The following is a 17,722-nucleotide window of genomic DNA, read 5'->3' as shown; positions in this document are numbered from 1 at the left end:
ATTACCCTACTCTCTCGGCCAAGAGGGTTTTAGGACAGTCGGCGATGGGATGGTCCCTAAAGGCCAACCAGTCGTCAAGGCTGCAGCACTCAGAGCCAGTGCAATCTTGCCTCGTAGATTTGAGAGTCAGTGCCCCAAGTAAAAGATTAAACAGTCAATGACTTCCCACTGCAGTGGAGAAACCAGTGATCACACAGCTCGCACTTTGCTGTTTGGTCCAACGGTGAGTTCAGGCCAGTCTCTGATGTAAGGTGGCGTCAAATGATTGCTAGATAAGATAAGATAAGATAAGATAAGATAAGATAAGATAAGAATAACTTTATTATCTCCAACTGGAGAAATTTGGTCAGGTGCATTATCACAACATAGACAAGTAAACAACATGGGGACCATAACTGTAAAAGCCAACAACAGCCCCTACAAATATTACAAAGATACAAATGTAAAAAAAAAAAAAAAAAAAAAAAAAAAAAAAAAAAAAAATCACATACATCGTTTCATACATACATCCACACACTGCAGGTAATAATTAGTATTCTTAATGTAAAAACAGAAAGAATTAAGAAACATTATTTGAATATAATTATAAACATAGCCTACTATACTGCACATTGATTATAATAGACAGATATATACTACACTGTCGCCATTATCATTATTTTTATCTTTTTATTTTTATTTATTTATTTTTTTACTTTTTATCTATGGACGTATGCATTCATTTATCTATCTATCATTTTCCCGGATTTATTTTATTTCATTATCTACCTGCTTACTTTTCTAAAAACTCATTTGCTTATTTCTTTAATCATTTATTCATTAATTCAACCGACTACAATTCTCTTCTCATAGGCTGTCCACATAATCTTCTTCAGCGAATTCAAAAACTTCAAAACAATGCTGCCCGTCTGACTCTCAGAGTCCCACGTATTGATCACATTTCTCCTCACCTCCGCACTCTACACTGGCTCCCCATTGAAGCGAGAATTAAATACAAAGTTGCATGTCCCTGCTATTCTGCTTTCCACTCCGCACGACCTACTTATCTTTCTGACCTTATCAGTGTTTACACTCCCACAAGAAATCTCCGCTCTTCCTCTGACTGTTACCTTTTGAAAATTCCTCGCGTCAATACATAAGCCTACGGTGAACGTTCTTTCTTCTTTGCTGCTCCTCACATCTGGAACAACCTTCCTTATCATATCCGTGCATCTGATGCTATTTCTGCTTTTCGCTCATCACTAAAGACTCATCTTTTTAAAACCTATCTAAAAGTACTCTCAGCTTCCTTTTCTCCTACACCACCCATGTCAGCTCACTTTGGATGTATGTAGAGTGGGAAAGGGATAGTGTGAGTGTGGGGGGAGGGTTTTTTGAGAAAGAGTGGCCATGAATGTTTTATGTTACTTGTAATATTTTTCTTTCATGTAAAGTGCCCTGAGCTCTTAGTGAGAAAGGGCGCTATATAAATGTACAGTATTGTTAATTCAGTGCTGTATCCATTTATTTCTTTGTGCTTTTTTTCTCAAGGCTTGACTGGGCGCGTTGAGTTACGCTGCTGGTGAGGCATCTGCTGAGCAGATGTGGTGTAGCATATATGGATTTGTCCGAACGCAGTGACGCCTCCTTGAGAAACTGAACAGTCGCTATTCTCCCCTCGTGGCCACCCCTGTCTTCCCTCTCACCTGAGGTGGGTGTGCACGTTAAACCCCACTGGTCACTGAACCTGTCCTCACATTTCAGACCAGGCCCCCAGTGTGCCTGAGGCACGGCGTTCCAGGTCGGACACTCTGACAACAGAGTCATCCACATCTGTCCTGGCCAGCACAAGCTCTGGCTACTAACCAGGCGAGGAAGCTGAGGAAACTAGTGCCGGGTCACCCCTTTCTGATCCGCTCTCACCATCTGGAAGGGGAATAAGCTTCGTGTGGCGTGCATTGTGACGAACCCTTTTATAAACCCCTGCAACCCCCACCCACCGCTCCCCCTGTCTGACCCCCCAAAATGTCAAGAAAAATAGGTCTGGCAAATGCTGAAATGGAATACGGCATCAGGCAGAAAGCAATTTGCTGGGGAAACTGTATGAAGATACTGTTTTGTGATGCTCCACAAGATGTTAGATATCTTCAAAGAACTGATTCATAGCACCCCCCTTCTCTCGACACCCCCCACCCCAAACGCCTTGCCATCCCCCCTAGACATCTCTCCAGTTGATCTGATTATTGAAAGGATTTGACATCACGTGCCTTTCAATCTGGTGTCCATAATCAGCTCATACTGCTTTTCTGACCTGGAACCTGGCTAAACCGTGGCGTCCTCTGGTTTTCAATCTGTTTTGATGATCATCTCATGTCGGATTTCTTTTTTTTTTTTTTTTTTTTAACCTTCAAGCTTTATTTCATCAATCTGTTCTACAGCCTCGGCACGGCCCTCCACGGGTCGCCTGGCCTATAAGGAATGTAAATTGGATTCTTTGTCTCCGCTTTTACGCTGATCGAAGATGATTGGGAGCAAGAAAAACTCAATTAACGTCCGAGCAGAAACGCTTCCTGTTGGACTTTGCATCTCCGAGCTGCCTGAACGGGAGGCTGAACGGCGCTGGCTGTCAGCATAAACAATAAAGCGAAGCAGCGACAACAGCTGAATGATTTCATAAAACAGGAGGAGAAAAAAAAAAGAAAAGAAAAGAAAAGAAAAAAAAAAAACCGATTGCTGACATGAAAATACCGCCATAGACAGCTCCCATCCTCTCCTCTCCTCCTGGAAAACAGTTCAACAGGGTATTCCTCAAGGAAATGATCAAACAGATATAACTGACTGGGATATGCACTGGCCGACAGAGCGCGCCAGACCAGGATTGTAATGTATTACGATTTTTTTTTGTCACAGCAGATGTCTCTGTGTGACAGTCGGGCTTCTCTCCCCTGGCAGAGCGCTTCGCCATAGTGCAGCGCCACCTTAAAAAAAAAAAATTCAAGCGTATTTGTTTTCCTATCAAAGACTCTTTTATCTACAGATTTTTTTTCACCAGGGACAACACTTTTGTGACAGTGGGTTGTTTCACGTGCGCTACACATGGGACCTCGGTTTATCGTCTCATCCGAATGACTAGCGTCCAGACCACCACTCGCGGTCTAATGGAGGAGGGGGTGACAATTCCGGGTGAGTGTGGCAATCGATCCTGTGCCCTCAGAGTCTCTCTCTTCCCAGGCGGACGTGTCACCACAAGGCCCCCACCCCCACCCCCCCCCCAGGCCGCGCGGTAAATCCTGGCTCCACTTCACGTAAGTGTCGACTTTGGAACTGACCGACTGTGCAACAAAGGGAACTGTGCAGTCAGCCCCTTTCGCGTGTAATATGAAACATGTGGCGTACAGTCAAGCAAGCACACTGACGCGTTATGCTGTGTGTGTGTGTGTGTGTGTGTGTGTGTGTGTGCAAGCATGTACACACACGCACGCACACACAGACAGACAGACAGACTGTCAGGCAGACACACACACACACACACATCATGTCATGACACAGACTCACATTGCTCACACAGGTGAGTGAACCCCCCCCCACCCCCAACAGAAGGCCGACCACCGACAGGGGAGAGCACTTACCGTGCACGGCGTACATGAAAGACACCACGGAGAACACTGAGGAGTTGTGGCCCTTGATGATCGTGCCGTCCTCTCGCATGCCCTGCACACACACACACACACACACACGCACACACACACACACACACACACACACACACACACACACACACACACACACGCACGCACGCACGCACGCACACACACATACACACACACCAGTTCGCACACGCACAAAAACGCACCCATTGTTAATGTTTTAGAGCTAATTGCATTCCAACGTATAGCATAAGACCAAATATGAAATAAGTTACTATCACACAGTCTAAGTCACTATCACACAGTCTGTTACTTTTTACTATTAGATATATATCTCTCTCTTTTACACACACATACACAAACGCGCGCGCGCACACACACACACACATACACACACCATTCGCTTCCTTATCGTTCCTATTTTCTACTCACGACTCCATTCATTTTGCCCTTTACTCTCCGCACTGCCTCTCTCTTTCTCCTTTACTGTACGTTTTGATTTCAAAGCCTATCACCAACTCTCTTCCTTGCTGACAGAACACACACACACACACACACACACACACACACACACACAAAAACACACACACACACACACACACACGACGTTGACAACGACAACAAAACCAAGGAAAAAGGCGCAGTCTGGCGATGCCTTGTGATCTTTAAGGATGAAAAAAAACAAAAATCTTGTCGATTTAGCTGTCAGCGTCAGTTAGATATATTTCCTAAATTACATTTTTCAAAAAGAAATGCATCGTAAGAACAGTCAGATACACACAAAAAAAAGAAAAAAAAGGAAAAAGATGACAAACAAACAAACACAAAAAGTGGGGCGGGGGGGGGGGGGGGGGGGGAGAGAAGGAATGGGGAAAAGAGAGAGTGAGGAGGGGCGGGGAACACAAACAAACACACACACACAAACGGAGAGGGGGGGAGGAGCGGAGAAGACACACACACACACATCACACGCACACACTCACACACACACACGCGCTCACACTCACACACACAAACACACTTACACACACACACTCTCACACACAGATGGAGAGGGGGAGGGGAGGAGCGGAGAAGACACACACACACATACACACACACACAGAGGCAGACACACACACACACGCGCGCACACAGGCACACACACACACAGAGGCACACACACACACACGACACAAACACACACACACACAAACACACACACACAGAAAGACCACCGTAACGTAAACCCCATCGATCAAAAAAGTAAAAGCAAAGCCAACTTCGGAAAAGACAGAGATAAAGTAGGAGGAAGAGGGGGAGGGGGTGGGGGTATAGGGGGAGGGGGTAGGGGGATAGGGGGGGTAAGGGAGATGGAGAGTGAGGGAAAGCTGTATCATATGAAAGAGAAATAAGATGGAGGAAATATGGGACCCGTGTGGAGTGAAGTAGGGGGGTATGGCCAGAGGTGGTGTGAAGGTGGGTGGGTGTGTGTGTGTGGGTGGGTGGAAAGGGTAGGGGTGTGTGAAGGAGGCGAGGTTTTAAGAGAATCCGATCGACAGATGCTGTCAGATGCGCGGCATCAGAAAACAGAACACAAAAAATACTTCATCGTTTCCACAAGGAGGAATTCATTAGTGGTGTGTGCTACATAAACAGTGCAGGAGATTCACGAGCCATTCGATGTGAATGCATAAAAGACATCCCCATGGCCAAACACTGAGCTGAGACATCACATGGTGGACATTCCTCACTGACACACAATAATCACATTGTCCAAAGTACAGTTTCCAAAAGAAATGTATTGCAAGAACAGTAAACGACAAAAAACCACAAAACAAACAAACAAAAAACAAACACCCCACCCCCCCCAAACAAACAAGCAAAAACAAAAACAAACAAACAAAAAAGAAAAAAAAAGGGGAGGGGGGAGGGAGAGGGGGGGGGGAGACACACACACACACACACACACACACACACACAGATGGAAAGAGGAGAGGGAGCAGGGAAAGGACAGAGAGAGAGAGAGAGAGAGAGAGAGAGAGAGAGAGAGAGAGAGAGAGAGAGAGAGAGAGGGAGAGAGAGGATTCAGTTCAGATTTGTTGTTTTTTTGCAACAGTAAAAATATGGACTCGCAAAGCCCTTTACCATACAAGGGGGTTCTATTCCACTACAACAATAACGATGCTATAAAAATATCAGACTGACAAAATTTGGATCCATATTTCAGGTATTCTATATTTTGGTCAGATTTTTTTTTTTTTTTTTTTTTTTTTTTGTCAGACAGAGATCACTGCCATATCCTAACCTTCACAAACTATCAAAACGAAAAGCAACAACAACGTCAAATTAGGAAGGGGGTGGAAGTGGTTGGGGAGGGGGGGTAACAGAGCTGGATAAACACAGGGCATCACATCAATTAAAGGAGAGGGGAGGACGTGGCCATGGAGGTTCAAAGAGAATCCGACTGACGGCAGGAAACCACGGACCGTCAGATCTGGGGGGCTGTTGCATCATCGTCCCTCGCAGAACCCATCAGCAGCCATTTAGCTCCCGCTGCCTGTGTGAAACGCCACGAAGCAGAAAGAAACGGAACAGGGCGCGGTGTTTTCCAGCCAGCCCCCTCCACTCCTTCCACGGGTCACAAAGTGAATGTTCCCCCCCTCCACTCCCCGAACCCTGCCATCAGTGCTGTCACTACTCCTGTCAGCCTCCGTCCTCTCCTACCTCACTTCCTTCCGCACACCCCATCCATCTCATCCTCCCACCCCTCTTTTGTAATGGATCTGCCCAGGTCAAGGACATGCTAGAAATATAGAACCCCCCCCCCACACCCGCTCCCCCCCCCCAAAAAGAAAAAAGAAAAAAAGACTAATAAAAAAAACACCAAATAAACAAAATGGGATGGTTATGCCACACATGGTCAGTCCTTTTCTCCTTAAATGTCAGAGCAGGATTTGAGACAAGAATAAACAGATGACTGAAAAACAGGTGTTAAGTATTAAAGAACACACACTGAACTGCCATGACAAAAAAACAAAAACAAAAAAGAGACAATACAGTACAATATGTGAAAGTTCATAAAGGGTCTAAGTATATCTTATAGAAAGAGAGAGAGAGAGAGAGAGAGAGAGAGAGAGAGAGAGTGTTAGTGTGTGTGTGTGAGTGAGAGGTTTCACTGAGCCAGTACCAAGTTTATAAATGCACACATTCAGTTGAATCAGTTGACGTCAAGGACATTCGTGAATACAGAGAGAGGTAGAAAAGAGAGAGAGAGAGAGAGAGAGAGAGAGAGAGAGAGAGAGACAGAGACAGAGACAGAGAGACAGAGATAGAAAGACAGACAGAGAGACGAGGGAGGCAAAGAAAGAAACAGAAAAGAAGAGAGACACAGAGACAGAGAGTCACTATAATCTTCACAAAGTATCAAAACGAAAAGCAACAACAACAACGTCAAATTAGGAAAGATCAGGAAGGGGGTGGGAGTGGTTGGGGAGGGGGGTAACAGAGCTGGATAAACACAGGGCATCACATCAATTAAAGGAGAGGGGAGGACGTGGCGACGGAGGTTCAAAGAGAATCCGACTGACGGCAGGAAACCACGGGCCGTCAGATCTGGGGGCTTTTACATCATCACATCCCCCCAGAACCCGTCAGCAGCCATTTAGCTCCCGCTGCCTGTGTGAAACGCGACGAAGCGGAAACAGCGCGCGCAACAGGGCGCGTTTCCCCCCCCCCCCCCCCCCCCGGCCCTCAAGCAAGCCCCCTTCAGTCCTTCCACGGGTCACACAGCGGGTGTTTCTTTTTTCTTCCTATATCCCTGCAATCAGCCCCGTCACTTCTCCTGTCAAAGTGAGAGCTGTATTATCAATGGTTTCTCCAGTCAATGGGAAATCATTTACAGCTTAGTGTTTTGTGAAGGACTATGACTCTCAAACTAGGAGGCAAAATTGCACTGGCTCTTAGTGCTGCAGCCTTGTGGGCTAGTTGGCCTTTGGGAACCATCCCAACGCCGACTGTCCTAAAACCCTCTTGACCGAGAGAGTGGGGATGTACTTGGGCAAGACACTCTTCACTGTAATCAAATTCTAGCCCAAATTAGTCGGAACAGCAGTTGCCTCCTCTGCTGTTCTGATGGTCATAGTCGGACACGACTATCATATATATATATATATATATATATATATATATATATATATATATATATATACTCCTGTCAGCCCCCGTCCTCTCCTCGCCTCCTTCCTCACACCCCCTCCCCTCCCCACCCCTCCGCCTTTGTACTGGATGTGTCGAGGTCAAGGATATCTTGCATGGATACAATTAAACAGTACCAAGTTTATACATGCACACATTCGGTTGAATCGGTTGACGTCAAAGACATTTCGTGAATACAGACAGACAGACAGAGAGACAGACAGAGACAGACAGACAGAGAGAAGGGGGGCACAGAGAGAAACAGAAAAGAAGACAGAGCGTCACCACAACCTTCACAAACTATCAAAACGAAAAACACCACCACCAAATTAGGAAAGATCAGGAAGGGGGTGGGAGTGGCTGGGAAGGGGGGGGGGGGTAACAGAGCTGGATAAACACAGGGCATCACATCAATTAAAGGAGAGGGGAGGATGTGGCGACGGAGGTTCAAAGAGAATCCGACTGACGGCAGGAAACCACGGGCCGTCAGATCTGGGGGCTTTTACATCATCACATCCCCCCAGAACCCGTCAGCAGCCATTTAGCTCCCGCTGCCTGTGTGAAACGCGACGAAGCGGAAACAGCGCGCGCAACAGGGCGCGTTTCCCCCCCCCCCCTCCCACCCCACCCCGGCCCCCCAGCAAGCCCCCTTCAGTCCTTCCACGGGTCACACAGGGTCACACAGTGGGTGTTTCTTTTTTCTTCCTGGATCCCTGCCATCAGCCCCGTCACTACTCCTGTCAGAGTGAGAGCTGTATTATCAATGGTTTCTCCAGTCGATGGGAAATCATTTACAGCTTCGTGTTTTGTGAAGGACTATGACTCTCAAACTAGGAGGCAAAATTGCACTGGCTCTTAGTGCTGCAGCCTTGTGGGCTAGTTGGCCTTTGGGAACCATCCCAACGCCGACTGTCCTAAAACCCTCTTGACCGAGAGAGTGGGGATGTACTTGGGCAAGACACTCTTCACTGTAATCAAATTCTAGCCCAAATTAGTCGGAACAGCAGTTGCCTCCTCTGCTGTTCTGATGGTCATAGTCGGACACGACTATCATATATATATATATATATATATATATATACTCCTGTCAGCCCCCGTCCTCTCCTCGCCTCCTTCCTCACACCCCCTCCCCTCCCCACCCCTCCGCCTTTGTACTGGATGTGTCGAGGTCAAGGATATCTTGCATGGATACAATTAAACAGTACCAAGTTTATACATGCACACATTCGGTTGAATCGGTTGACGTCAAAGACATTTCGTGAATACAGACAGACAGACAGACAGAGACAGAGACAGACAGACAGAGAGAAGGGGGGGCATAGAGAGAAACAGAAATGGAGTGATGGCCTAGAGGTAACGCGTCCGCCTAGGAAGCGAGAGAATCTGAGCGCGCTGGTTCGAATCACGGCTCAGCCGCCGTTATTTACTCCCCCTCCACTAGACCTAGAGTGGTGGTCTGGACGCTAGTCATTCGGATGAGACAATAAACCAAGGTCCCGTGTGCAGCATGCACTTAGCGCACGTAAAAGAACCCACGGCAACAAAAGTGTTGTTCCTGGCAAAATTATGTAGAAAAATCCACTTTGATAGGAAAAACAAATAAAACTGCACGCAGGAGAGAAAAAAAGGGGTGGCACTGTAGTGTAACGACGCGCTCTCCCAGGGGAGAGCAGCCCGAATTTCACACGGAGAAATCTGTTGTGATAAAAAGAAATGCAAATACAAATACAAAAAAAGAAGAGACACAGAGACAGAGCGTCACCACAACCTTCACAAACTATCAAAACGAAAAACACCACCACCAAATTAGGAAAAGATCAGGAAGGGGGTGGGAGTGGCTGGGAAGGGGGGGGGGGTAACAGAGCTGGATAAACACAGGGCATCACATCAATTAAAGGAGAGGGGAGGACGTGGCCATGGAGGTTCAAAGAGAATCCGACTGACGGCAGGAAACCACGGGCCGTCAGATCTGGGGGGCTGTTGCATCATCGTCCCTCCCAAAAACTGACCACCAGCCATTTTTACTCACTGCGCTGGCTTTCCGTTCCCAAACACACCGGTGTCTAAACCCAGTGAAGTGGAAACACGCAAAGCGATATTCCGAATCCCCGAATCCCCCGCTCCCTACCCACTCCACGTGAGACAACAAACGTCCCACCCACACCCCCACATCCTCCCTCTTACAGCTCATTTCCTTCCCCACCCGCACCCCCACATCCTCCCTCTTATAGCTCATTTCCTTCCCCACCCCCACCCCCACATCCTCCCTCTTATAGCTCATTTCCTTCCCCACCCCCACCCCCACATCCTCCCTCTTATAGCTCATTTCCTTCCCCACCAACACCCACACCCACAAATCCCCTCTCCAACAACCCTTTTTGTTTTCCTTTTTTGTTTTGTTTTTATTAGTTGTTTGTTGTTGTTGTTGTTGTTGTTGATGTCATGCGTCTGATTAGGTCAACACACACACACACACACACACACGTGATGACCTAGAGGTAACGCGTCCGCCTAGGAAGCGAGAGAATCTGAGTGCGCTGGTTCGAATCACGGTTCAGCTGCCGATATTTTCTCCCCCTCCACTAGACCTTGAGTGGTGGTCTGGACGCTAGTCATTCGGATGAGACGATAAACCGAGGTCTCGTGAGCAGCATTCACTTAGCGCACGTAAAAGAACCCACGGCAACTGTCACGACCCCCCTAGGGAAGAGGTCGAGAACTATTTTAAAACCTAACGCCCAACCCAATTCACCCGACAACACAAACACAGAATACAGATATTTCTCGTCCACACAAAATTTATTCTCTTCCGCTCTATCCCACTCACGCAACCTTACACACACAGCCTATACTTGCAAAAAAAACAACAAAACAACCATATACTATAACTTCAACACAAGAAAAACGAACAGAAGTCGTATACAAAACTACGGATTCTCCCAAATGTAATCAAAAGCAATTTTCCACACACACACTCAAGGAGAAGCAAATCACCCCCAAACCAGGACTGGTACACAGATGCTTTAGTCTTTGGCGGGTTCAGGAAGTTTTCCTCTTAAGAGGAAAACAACAACAACAAAAACAAAAAAAACTGACACACGGCCCAGACAAACTTCGGCGGGTTCGACCCAAGGCACAAGCCCCCGGTCAAAAGGCCTAGGTGCCAGGACTCGACATACAATGCCAAGCAATGGACCAGGCTGCAAGTCAAAAGGCCCGGAACACAGGACACCAGTCACAGGGCAGGAAGGGACGAACACCCAGGACACCAGTCACAGGGCAGGAAGGGGACGAACACCCAGGACACCAGTCACAGGGCAGGAAGGGGCGAAGACCCAGGACAGCAGTCACAGGGCAGGAGGGGACGAACACCCAGGACACCAGTCACAGGGCAGGAAGGGGACGAACACCCAGGACACCAGTCACAGGGCAGGAAGGGGCGAAGACCCAGGACAGCAGTCACAGGGCAGGAGGGGACGAACACCCAGGACACCAGTCACAGGGCAGGAAGGGGACGAAGATCTGGGTCACCAGACGAAAGGCCCGGGACACACAGCACACAGCGAGAGCTGGAACATTACGGAATGTTCCCCCCGTACTGAGCAATACTAATTCTAACGATATAATTAACAAAAAAAACAAATGTACAGCACATTCAAAAATGAAAACCTGGAATATAATTCCATTGACAAGACGAATTATAGGAGTAATATACGGCACTCGCACTCTCTACACCTATCATACAGAGCCAACGCCCAATTTTACCCAACAGTGAACTAAGGTAAAATCGTATCATTCTAAAACTCAATAACAATAAAATTGGCAAAAATATTAGCCGACACAAGAAAAAGTACATATTCACTCGGTGGTAGCACACGAGTAATTAACGAAATAGATTGTGTCAAAACCTAACGTACAGCTTTCTTGTCGAACATCTTTACACACCTACATCCCTGACAGAAGTACAACCAAGCTAAATAGACAAGTGGCTTCTTACCTGCCACAGGTGGCGTACACTAACGACCACCACAAAGACACGACGACGACGAAGACAGACGAAGACAGACGAAGAAACACAGAAGTGGCTCCCATGGAGAACAGCCGGTCCTCACTTCGTATGGTGCCTAGATGTCGGGGTAGCTACCCCACCAACAACAGGAACGACCCGTACACTACGGCAGTCGGGCTGCAAAAGCCTCGAATATTGTTGCTGCCCAACAATATTTCATATTCGCTCAGGTGAGCGAGTAATATGCATTCACGTGGTTCGTGCGCAATTCAAGACTTCTACCCGAACTGAAGGATGGGAGAAGGAAGGAATGTGAAAGAGGGGGGCGGGGGGGGGGGGGAGAAAAACGAAGACGGGCCACACGCCCTAACTGCCGTCACAAGTTGTGACAATACCCCCCATTCAAGTTCAAACTTCACGTTTGGAACTTAAACACACCGTCACAACGACTGACAGACAGACAGACACGTGACAACTCTCGCCTTGCACTTCCGCATTCCCGAACGTCTATTAGTGGTCAAGGACAGTTACCAAAACAAAACAGTTTGTCCAGACCAACGAAACAAGAGAAGAGAAATTTATACGAAAGCTATCTTAACTTTACAGCTAGTAAGGATACGCGGAAGCGTGTGCTTCCTAATTTAAGAGTAGAATATAGAGGTATGTGCAGAAGTCAAATGGGACTGCGCATACTCTTCTTTGATTAACACTGCCGAAATCACTTTTCGGGAAATGCCGATTCTTGCTCCGGCAGACGACTGAGATAGTCGGCTCCAACATTTTCTTTTCCAGGGATAGCTTGCACTGTGAAGGAGAAAGGCTGGAGCTGCAGCGTCCACCGTGTCAGTCTGCCGCTGACCGTTCTTGCTCTATCCAGGTACTGCAGGGGGGCATGATCGGTCTGGACGACGAATGGTTTGCCGTACAGGTATGGCTCGAACTTTTGTATGCCCCACACGAGCGCCAAGCATTCTCTCTCGATCGTGGGATAGTTCCTCTCGGCTGAAGGGTACAGTCAGAGGCATTTTAAGTAAAGGCACTCTGGGAACCCGCCCTTTTGGTACAATTTTTTGGCACCTGTCGCAGGAAAGAACGAAGCGTTTGATGTCCCCGCACATACCTGGCCAATAGAAATGAGGAAATATTCTCTGTTGCGTCCGCCTAAACCCCAAATGACCAGACATTGGAGCATCATGGCCCAGGCGTAGCACTGTGGAACGCAAAGGCTTCGGTACACAGATCTGGGTCGCCTGGCCTCTGTGATCTTTAAACTGCCGCATCAGCACCCCATGCTTTTTAAAATAAGAGACCTCGCCTGAAGGGGTTTTCTGTAAAAGGCCTGAACCAGCCCTATCACGTGCCTGATGAAAATCAGGATCGTCATTTTGCTGGTGCTGTAAGTCTTCCCGTGACACATGGATCTGAATATCCTTGACGGGCAGGGGAGGCAAGGGTTTGGTATTTGCTGCAGCCTGGGCTCTAGTTTGAACGGCGCCCACAAGGCTGGGATCAGCATAGACGGGCACGACCATTGAAGAGCCGTCCCCTCTCCAGACACAATTCCCAATGAGAACCTCCTCAACAGGAGACTCCATGACAGCCACGTCCAAAACACCCTGTATGAACGGGGACTGAAAGTCCACCCTGGCGATGGGCAGAACTGAGGAGCACCTTGACTCTGCCAACACCACGCGAACTGTGGCCCCAGTAAAACAGTCAGGTCTTACGAGTCGCCTGGCTACAACAATCAACTGGGCTCCCGTGTCGCGTAAAGCTTGCACTGTGTGGCCATCGACAGAAACCTCGCAGCGAGGCGAGTACTGTTTAGAAGCACAAGACGTGCAAAGCGTCGGGGTCATTGCATTAACACCCTGTACAGGTGAGACATGAGCAATGAGTGAGACCCTCTTGGGTTGCCGGCACTCTTTGGCCAAGTGACCTGGCTTCCCGCAGTTGAAGCAGGCAGGTATTCTTGTAAAGTCTCTTCCCTTTACGTTGTTTGGAGCTGAATCCCCTGACCCATGTGGAGGTCCTTTTTTCTCCGCGCCCAGATTGAAACTGCGGTCGGAAACCCTACTACCTTTTTTGGAAACTCGAAATTCAGCTTCCGCCATGCGACCTGCTCTCCGAGCATTGACAATTTTAGTAGTGATATGGGCAACGTCCTCAACTCTATTGGGTTCCTCACGCCGAACTTCAGTGACGAGATCGGGATTGAGTGTGGTCAAGAACTGCTCCTGAAGGACCAGATCTTTAATGTCCTCTGCATCAGATTCATCCCGTCCAGCGGCCACACACCACCGGGAGAAACAAACCTTCAGCCTGCCCAGAAACTGATCAAACGTCTCTTCCGCTAATTTCCGCATTGAACGGAACCGTTTGCGGTAGGAATCTGCATCCAGGCGGAATTCATGAAGCAGAGCTGCTTTTAAGATGTCATAATCGTGTAGTTGTTCTGGTTGTAACCGTAGGCAGGCATCTCTCGCCCGACCCTGCAAAAGGGCCACCAGGCGGGCTGCCCAGGAGCTACGCTTCCACTTATTTAATCCCGCCACTCTCTCAAAGTGGTTAAGGAAGCTATCGAAATCGTCTTTCTCATCATACGGCACAAGCGGAAACTGATGAGCCGTGTGAGCTTCTAGCTCTTCCTGGCGCAGTTCCATTTTCCTCTCGAATCTACGTCTTTCCTCCTCATCTTTTTTCTTCCTATACTCTTCTTCTTTTCTATCCTTCCATTGTCTGTACCTTCTCTCTTCCTCCCTAGCCTGACGCTCTTCCTCCCTAGCCTGACGCTCCTCCTCCCTGGCTACTGCATCAACCACAAACCGGGCCAACGCCTCTCCAGACAAACCTAAGTCAGTGCCCAACACCCTGAACTTTGAGTACATGTCCTGAGAAGGTACGGCATTAGACTCATTCTTCAAGCCTTCATCGAAAGCACCTTCAGGATTAGCCTCCTTCAGGTGGCCCTGAATCCATCCGGACAATTCAGTCTTTTTTTCAGCACTCAGAGAAGGTGTACTGCCTTCTGCCCTGACCCCCCGTGACCCGGAACTAGGAGTAGAGGCCGCAGAAGTTTTTCGTGTTACAGGCATGTTTTCTTAATTCACAATGTGCAACAACTACACAAAACTTGAATTAAGATTAAGTCTCTAAGTCACTAACTCCAGGTCCCCACTTCACTCAACCGTCCAACAGTAAGAACCTAACAATCTAACAACCTTAATCACCCCCACAAAAGCTAACCAAAACGAAATGCCTGCAACATAAAACGTAGACGAACAAGACGATCACACCCTACCCCCCAACCCGTGTTACATTCCCTAGAACTTGTTACCCCGCATCTCCACCATTGTCACGACCCCCCTAGGGAAGAGGTCGAGAACTATTTTAAAACCTAACGCCCAACCCAATTCACCCGACAACACAAACACAGAATACAGATATTTCTCGTCCACACAAAATTTATTCTCTTCCGCTCTATCCCACTCACGCAACCTTACACACACAGCCTATACTTGCAAAAAAAAAAAAAAAACAACCATATACTATAACTTCAACACAAGAAAAACGAACAGAAGTCGTATACAAAACTACGGATTCTCCCAAATGTAATGGAAAGCAATTTTCCACACACACACTCAAGGAGAAGCAAATCACCCCAAAAACCAGGACTGGTACACAGATGCTTTAGTCTTTGGCGGGTTCAGGAAGTTTTCCTCTTAAGAGGAAAACAACAACAACAAAAAAAAAACTGACACACGGCCCAGACAAACTTCGGCGGGTTCGACCCAAGGCACAAGACTCCGGTCAAAAGGCCTAGGTGCCAGGACTCGACATACAATGCCAAGCAATGGACCAGGCTGCAAGTCAAAAGGCCCGGAACACAGGACACCAGTCACAGGGCAGGAAGGGACGAACACCCAGGACACCAGTCACAGGGCAGGAAGGGGACGAACACCCAGGACACCAGTCACAGGGCAGGAAGGGGCGAAGACCCAGGACAGCAGTCACAGGGCAGGAGGGGACGAACACCCAGGACACCAGTCACAGGGCAGGAAGGGGACGAAGATCTGGGTCACCAGACGAAAGGCCCGGGACACACAGCACACAGCGAGAGCTGGAACATTACGGAATGTTCCCCCCGTACTGAGCAATACTAATTCTAACGATATAATTAACAAAAAAAAAAACAAATGTACAGCACATTCAAAAATGAAAACCTGGAATATAATTCCATTGACAAGACGAATTATAGGAGTAATATACGGCACTCGCACTCTCTACACCTATCATACAGAGCCAACGCCCAATTTTACCCAACAGTGAACTAAGGTAAAATCGTATCATTCTAAAACTCAATAACAATAAAATTGGCAAAAATATTAGCCGACACAAGAAAAAGTACATATTCACTCGGTGGTAGCACACGAGTAATTAACGAAATAGATTGTGTCAAAACCTAACGTACAGCTTTCTTGTCGAACATCTTTACACACCTACATCCCTGACAGAAGTACAACCAAGCTAAATAGACAAGTGGCTTCTTACCTGCCACAGGTGGCGTACACTAACGACCACCACAAAGACACGACGACGACGAAGACAGACGAAGACAGACGAAGAAACACAGAAGTGGCTCCCATGGAGAACAGCCGGTCCTCACTTCGTATGGTGCCTAGATGTCGGGGTAGCTACCCCACCAACAACAGGAACGACCCGTACACTACGGCAGTCGGGCTGCAAAAGCCCCGAATATTGTTGCTGCCCAACAATATTTCATATTCGCTCAGGTGAGCGAGTAATATGCATTCACGTGGTTCGTGCGCAATTCAAGACTTCTACCCGAACTGAAGGATGGGAGAAGGAAGGAATGTGAAAGAGGGGGGGGGGGGGGGAGAAAAACGAAGACGGGCCACACGCCCTAACTGCCGTCACAAGTTGTGACAGCAACAAAAGGGTTGTTCCTGGCGAAATTCTGTAGAAAAATCCACATCCATATCGATAGGAAAAACAAATAAAACTGCATGCAGGACAAAAATACAAAAAAAATGGGTGGCGCTGTAGTGTAGCGACGCGCTCTCCCTGGGGAGAGCAGCCCGAATTTCACACAGATAAATCTGTTGTGATAAAAAGAAATACAAATACAAATACACACACACACAAGAAAGAAAAAAAAAGGGAAAGCCACACACAACATCCCTCCTCCCTTCCTCCCCTCCCCTCCCTCCAGCACCAACTGAAAACAGCCCCCAGAGATACTGGAGGAAGAGAGAGAGAAAGAGAGGTTACTTTTTATTTAGCTACTAGTAAATGTATTGGCTGTTACGGTGCTAGAGAGACAGAATGAGTGGAAAGTTATATAGAGAGAACAGAAAGGAGGGAGGGCGTGAGATGAACAGATGGATGGACAGACAGACAGACAGACAGACAGAAGAAGAAGAAGGAGGAGGAGGAGGAGGAGGAGGAGATGATCATGATTCATTGACATTTGTCGTAGTAACTTTGCATATGTACTCCACAGTGGAACGAATCTAACAATATATCAAGGAAGAATGATGAAACAAACGAAAGACGGTGGAATATCTTTGCACTGAAGAGGTAGTCTCAAGGCTCAAGGCCTGACAAAGCGCGTTGGGTTACGCTGCTGGTCAGGCATCTGCCTGGCAGATGTGGTGTAGCGTATATGGATTTGTCCGAACGCAGTGACGCCTCCTTGAGCTACTGAAACTGAACTGAAACTGAGGAGGTAGGAAGAGAGAAGAAATGGAGGGAGGGAGGGATAGAGAGAGAGAGAGAAGGAGTGAGGGAAAAAGAGAGAGAGGGGGAGTGAGAGAGAGAGAGGACGGGGAGAGAGAGGGAGAGAGAGAGGGAGTGAGGGAAAAAGAGAGAGAGGGGGAAATGAGAGAGA

At 47.7% G+C, this 17,722-nt stretch overlaps 1 protein-coding gene across 1 annotated transcript in view; it reads right to left on the bottom strand.

The window, feature by feature from the left end:
- Positions 1-17,722, bottom strand: part of LOC143296237 (UDP-GalNAc:beta-1,3-N-acetylgalactosaminyltransferase 2-like) — a 255,139-nt gene that overhangs the window by 108,991 nt on the left and 128,426 nt on the right. Inside the window, exon 7 of the mRNA XM_076608070.1 lies at positions 3,609-3,690. Within this exon, the coding sequence (XP_076464185.1) occupies positions 3,609-3,690 (82 nt within the window). The remainder of the gene's footprint in view (positions 1-3,608; positions 3,691-17,722) is intronic.

Source organism: Babylonia areolata, chromosome 21 (genome assembly GCF_041734735.1).
Source record: "Babylonia areolata isolate BAREFJ2019XMU chromosome 21, ASM4173473v1, whole genome shotgun sequence".
Lineage (NCBI taxonomy): Eukaryota > Metazoa > Mollusca > Gastropoda > Neogastropoda > Buccinidae > Babylonia > Babylonia areolata.
Note: the sequence above shows the minus strand (reverse complement) of the source record. Positions and strands in the feature narration are given on the sequence as shown.